Genomic DNA, 6,000 nt, shown 5'->3' with positions numbered 1-6,000 from the left:
AGAACTTTGTGAGTTGGACTGCCGCCCACCATGCTGCTATTGTGCATTTTGCAAAGCATCCTTACAGCTACCCTGTAAATTCCCAGACTGCTGTCTCATGATTTAGCTCTTGATTTATAGTGTTTCAAGGTGAAAATACATATACTTCCTGGCCCCAACAATTCTAATAGAGCATTTTAGCTATTTGCATTTCAATTTCTGGTTTGAATACTAAATTAGCACTTAATTCATAAGCTTGTGTTGATACGTGGTTGTTCCATTTTCAGCCATGAGTGCATCATCCCAGATTATGATGCATCATTTTAGAGATTATTGTGTAGACACTATAGGAAAATCAGTAATATATTACATAAATTGGGTCTTAACAAAAGCTTTACAGCTGTGTTAAATGGGTTAGTTGCTTTTCTTTTTCTTGTTTTAGATATTTAATAATTATCTTACGTTTAAACCAGCCCATCATTGGGCAGGTGTGACTGAGGCTTAAATTTCACTAAGGTTAATGTTTTTGGCTTATCCAGGTGTTCTCTTATTTTTTAGTCAGTTTGAATAATACTTCTTAAATACATACCTTTTTGATACTGGTATCATAACCCTACTTTACAGATGAGAAAGTTGAGTCTTAAAAACAATGCTAGATACTATGAAGAAAAATATGGAGGTTCCCCCCAAAAAGTAAAAATAGATTTACCATATGATCCAGGAATTCCACTTCTAGGTATATACCCAAAAGAACCGAAAGTAGGGACTCGAGCAAGTATTTGTACACCCATGTTTGTATCAGCATTATTCACAATAGCCAAAAGGTAGAAACAACCTCAGTGTCATTGATGGATGAATGAATAAACAAAATGTGATATAAACACACTGTGGAATAGCACTCAGCCCTAAAAAGGAAGAACATTCTGGCACATGCCATGACATAGATGAACCTGTAGGACATAATGGGAAGTGAAATGAATCAGTCACAGAAGGACAAATACTGAGATAACTGGTGTAGTCAAACTCATACAGACAGAAAGCAGGATGGTGGTTGCCGGGGACTGGGGAGCTAGGAGAGTGGGAAGTTAGTGTTAAGGGGAATAGTTTGTTTTGTGAGATGAAATGAGTCCCAGAGCTTGATGGTGGCGATGGTGCACAACAGTGTGAATATACTTAATATAACAGAACTCTATACTTAAAAAAGGTTAAAATGGCATATTTTATCTTATCTATATTTTACAACAATTAAAAAAAATAGAGTGATGAGTTAATAAGCACACTAACCAAATGCTTGGGCCACCAAAAATAGAATTAAAAAATATATATGTTTCAATAAAAGCATCATGGGAGAGATGTGATCTTCAAAAGATTTTGTTGCATGTCTTTTAAGATGTAGATTTTTAAAATTTTGAGTCTTTTTGTAGTGAGGGAATGGGTAGCAATATTTTTAGGCCCTTGTGGCCTGTAAAGTCCCCAGATTTAGCATAAAGTTGCCAAATTTAGCAAATAAAAAACATAGGATGCCATGCTAATAGGACATATTTACAGTGAAAAATGTGTTTGTTCATTGCTTCTCTGAAATTCAAATTTAACTGGTGTCCTATATTTTATCTGGCAAACCAGCCCCAAAGGCCTGAACCTGCCTTGCTGAGAGGTCACGGGACCAGCGTGAGGCCCTGCGGTGAGTCAAAGCCAGGCGTCTGACCTGAGCCCAGGTTCTTCACCACCCTGGAAGGACAGCGAACGCGGGATCTCTCTACTGTGGGCTCAGTGAAAGGCCAAAGGGGACAGAAGTGGACTTTCCCTTGAGGAGATCTTTTAAGGAAGGCCTCATGAATAGTTACAGTTACAACCATGAAAGGCCCAGTCCCTGTTTTAGGGAGAGGGGGGAGGGGGAGGAACAAACTCTAGGGCTTTTCTGTAATCTGCTCTCTGTCCGGGTTTGGATCAACTCCTCACCCAGCGTGATAGGCCAAGGTGTGGAATGTCCCAGCCATCATCTCCCGCTGTTGATGGTTTCTATAGAGACACAGACAGAAAGGTGCCCGCAGATAGTGAGGGGCTCCTTGGGCACTTCTGCTGCGGGGATGACAGATGCCCCTTTCCTAACCCGGCTGCCCCAGTGAGCTGCCTTAGGCCTGCAGCTGTCTGCATTATTTAAAGGCCAGGTGCCCCAGAACAGTCAGGCCTTCCACAACTGGATGCCACCTTTCTCTAATGTCTTTGTGAGATATTTCACTGGGAAGGAATGGCAAGTTTCAGAGACATCAGCCAGGAGGTGTGGATCACCACAAGTGTTCAGAAACACGAATGAGGCACGGAAGAGGGACCAGGGCCACAGTTGCCTTCCTTATTTACCAAATCAGACTCTCTCACAGAAATAGAAGTTGAACCAATCACCTTCCATACTGGAAAAGCAGGTCATTGTTAAGAGAGGTAGTGACCTTTCCAAGTAAGGATTTGAAAAATGACATCATTTTTCTGAAGCATACGGAACAGCAGCCATTTGGACCCCGGCCGTGGCCACAGAGCAGAATGAGATCAGGGGAACCAAGTGAGACACCCAAAGTCAGGGGGTTAAAATGCTTAGTTCATTAACACAGTATACATGTGTGGCTATTTTAAATTTCCCTTCATTTGAAATGACATTCTCCCAGAAAAAGTAGCTGATCAAGGAAAACTCTCATCCCGAAGGGTGAAAATAAAATTGACAGTAACTAGTATATTACCATATCTATGGTAATTACCATTAATAGCTAATTACAATAAAATTGGCTAAGTGTTTGTGATGCCAACTGTTTGTTTTGTTCTCATCCTGCAAAGTCCTGTTAGGTCAGGTCCTGAGGAGTAACATTCCTAAGGGAGGTTCCATCTCCATCGCTTACTCCCTTTCCGCAGGATTCCCGGGCCTGTGCAAAGGCTTTCACAGCGAACAGCTGGTGCCCTCTGCTGGCACTTAACCAGCACCATTGCCTGCCAGCTGCAGAAATCAGAGCTTACATTTTTGGTAAAGAAATGAAAGTATTCATTCTCTATTCTAATCTATTATCATCTGTAGTGATATTTTTAGAAGCTCTAAATTCAAACCATGAAATACTGTTCAGTAATCAACAGAATACCCATGTTCACAAAGATTCATTAGAACAACTTTTAAAAAGCGGTCCAGTAAATTCCATTTCCATTTTAAACTATTTCATCGAGGTATTTGTTGCACACGTGGTTTTAGTTTAACAGAAACCAAAATGTCTCTCTGGAAACACTTAACCTGAGTTGGAAATGAAATCTGAAGTGAGATTTTAAGTCACAAAAAGAATTCTCCTCAAAATGTAAGTGACGATTCCCAACCAGGAGCTCCATTGAAGCTCAGGGCTCGGCGCCAGGACAGGAATGAGGGAAAACTCCTCGCAGTTCAAAAGCTCTGCTGAAGTCATAGATCTGCACTTGTGGACCTTTCATCAGAGTGAGCTTTCTCAAACACCCCCGGAAGGAGGTCTGGCTGCTCAAGCAGTTTTGCTTCACATTAGCTGTTTAGGGAAGAAGAGAAGTTTTGTTTAACTGTATCACATGACAGGAGCACAATAGGAGCAAAAATAATCTCAAGTGTTTTCTATATCCAACTTAGAATAATGGCTTCAGTGACAGCGTAAGTAATGAAACTTTTAATCTATAGTCATTTTAAGGCATAGTTGTGACTCAAAAAGTCATAAAAATACTTATTTTATTATCGTTTGTTAATGATGACTTGGAGTATATGAAATGCACAATTCTAATACAAAATCAACGTGAGAGGATAAGAAGCGTGTCTGTCCTCTAAAATGACTTCTTGCCCCCAAATCACTCCCTACTTTGCAAGTCATCTAGGTGAGCCCCTCAGTAGAGCCCTCCAGCTTACATCACATCTAGTGTTCTCGGAGTCTTACCTGATGATCACCTTAAGTGTGTAGACTGTTTCAATTTTTCCGAGAATTCCTAGGTATCTGAATAGCCTTTCTCAAATGTTTTTCTTAATCCCTATTCTATATATGCCTGAACTAAGACTTCCCCCAGGGGCAAGGTCCTTAAAAGGGAATGAGCAAAGCAGACATTCATACATACCAGGATAGCCACCGACATAAATGGGATTGTTGGTGTCCACCGAGGTGGACTGGGTGTGTGGACTTTCAGCATGAACTGCATTCCCATCGACAATCAGAACCAACTGGTGTTTGCTTTTGCTAGCTTCAAGAGTGTGCCATCTTCCATCACAGAGAGCACTCTGAGCTTTGGGCTTGTACGTGGCTGTTATCCTACCAGCACCATTGTTAACATGGAACAAGATCTAAAACAGTGGCAAACAAGCATCTCAATGAATTTTTCCATATTTAAGGAAGCACAGTCTGTTTACGTAATGCTCTTGGAGTGGATAAAATCCCAGCATTCTGCTAAAAAGGACAGCTAACTATGAAAACCAAATAATGGGTTTGAAAAATAGCCTCTTAAATAAGATTCAGATGTTCCCTTCTTCCTGAAATTTCAAAAATGGCAAATGGCCACCCATGGGAGCTAACCAGAGTCACTGTCTCAGCACTGTGACCCAAATCAGTGCCTGGTTTTTAGGACAACAGAAGCTGACGGGTTTACGGAGGGCATCAGTTCATGGCAGTTACTGGCACCTATGAAGGAACTAGTTCCCTTCTGATTCACTACAGATGCTCTGCCATGGCAGGGGGAACACAAAAAATCTAAGACCTACAAAAGATGGGAGGGAAGAATCATAAGTATACTGTTCTAAGGTTCTTATGCTCTATGTGAAGCTGCTCAGTAGTATTTTAACATAGGCTGAGTCAAAGATGTACATTATAAATATACATCTAAAAGTGTTTGAAAAGAACGATATATAATAAGCTAATAAACAGAGGTAAAATATATAATACATCTGAAGTTACTTTTTTTGCAACTATTACATTTCTGATAACATTTTTCAGATGTCACATAAAAATGTGCAGACACAAAATTTTTCAAAATTCTTTTTAAGTACAGGAGGGAAAAGTGGGCTGTGAGCCACAGGGTAGAGACATAGCAATATGATGTAGAGGTGGTTTTGTTTCAAATGAAGATGGAGGAAGAGGGGAAGAGAGGTGAAGGGCAGGTCAGAGGTCACTTTCTTATATCCTCCCCACCCACAATATAGGGTATCTTGGGCCCAGAAACCCAGTGGAGAGTGAGTAGAAATGCTAGAAACAAGCAAGTAAGATCAGTGGGGGAAATCTGGAGCATAGAGATCTGTCCCTTGCCTTCCAGGAGGCAATTAGGGAGATTCAAGTGTCAGTCCCAGAGCAAAATGAGCTGATCACAGGTATTAGAAATGGTGGCCAAGTACAGATAGGTGGGGAGAAGACCTGAGAGGCCACCCCAAGGCTTAGGAGTGGCATGGCAGAAATTCCAAATTCTCATGTGACCCTTGCTGGGGGATATGGAAGGTGGCGGACAAAGTGCCCATGACTGCTGACAGGCAAAGCCTGATCTGCAAAGGAGCAGACCCACACACTGGCAGTGCACTAGCCTCAGGCAGCCTGTTACTGCCAGCCAGGGCCAGCTGGCCGAGGACACAGATGACAGAGGCTGAGCCCGCGGGCCAGGAGAGTAGAGCTACCCTCACCTGCTGTCAGGAGAGAGACTGCAGAGAAGAAAAAGGGCAATGAAGATGCCCTTCCCTCACATCCTGCATGCACCCTATAGCCCTGAAGGGGAGAGGAAGGAGAATGAGACCCTGGAGAAACTCTGAAGGAGGCAGTTTAAAGCAGAAGAGACTATAAAGTATGGCTAGTTGTTGAGTTCATTTTGTTCTCAACATGGGAAAGGCTGGAGGCTGAATGAAAGAGCAGAGTAGTTACAGAAAAGAAATTACACTTTTTGCATTAAAAAAATTAGACTGTGGTAATCCATCCCATGGAATACTCTGCAATAAAAAGAAATGAAGTGATCAACCTGGGTGCACCATTGGGAAATGAGGCTGAGAGAGGATATATATTGCATTATTTC

The 6,000-nt window shown here is 41.7% G+C and overlaps 1 protein-coding gene across 2 annotated transcripts in view; it reads right to left on the bottom strand.

Annotated features, from left to right (window-relative positions):
* Positions 1–623: 623 nt before the first annotated feature.
* LAMA1 (laminin subunit alpha 1) overlaps positions 624–6,000 on the bottom strand; it is a 156,979-nt gene continuing 151,602 nt past the window's right edge. For both annotated transcript variants that reach the window (XM_036880704.2, XM_036880705.2), the window contains exons 62-63: positions 4,075–4,297; positions 624–3,503 (exon numbers count right to left, since the gene is read on the bottom strand). In XM_036880704.2, coding sequence (XP_036736599.2) covers positions 3,343–3,503; positions 4,075–4,297 — 384 coding nt within the window. In that variant the 3' untranslated portion in view covers positions 624–3,342. The remainder of the gene's footprint in view (positions 3,504–4,074; positions 4,298–6,000) is intronic.

The sequence above is a fragment of the Manis pentadactyla genome, chromosome 6 (assembly GCF_030020395.1).
Source record: "Manis pentadactyla isolate mManPen7 chromosome 6, mManPen7.hap1, whole genome shotgun sequence".
Lineage (NCBI taxonomy): Eukaryota > Metazoa > Chordata > Mammalia > Pholidota > Manidae > Manis > Manis pentadactyla.
This window is presented reverse-complemented; position numbering and strand designations above follow the sequence as displayed.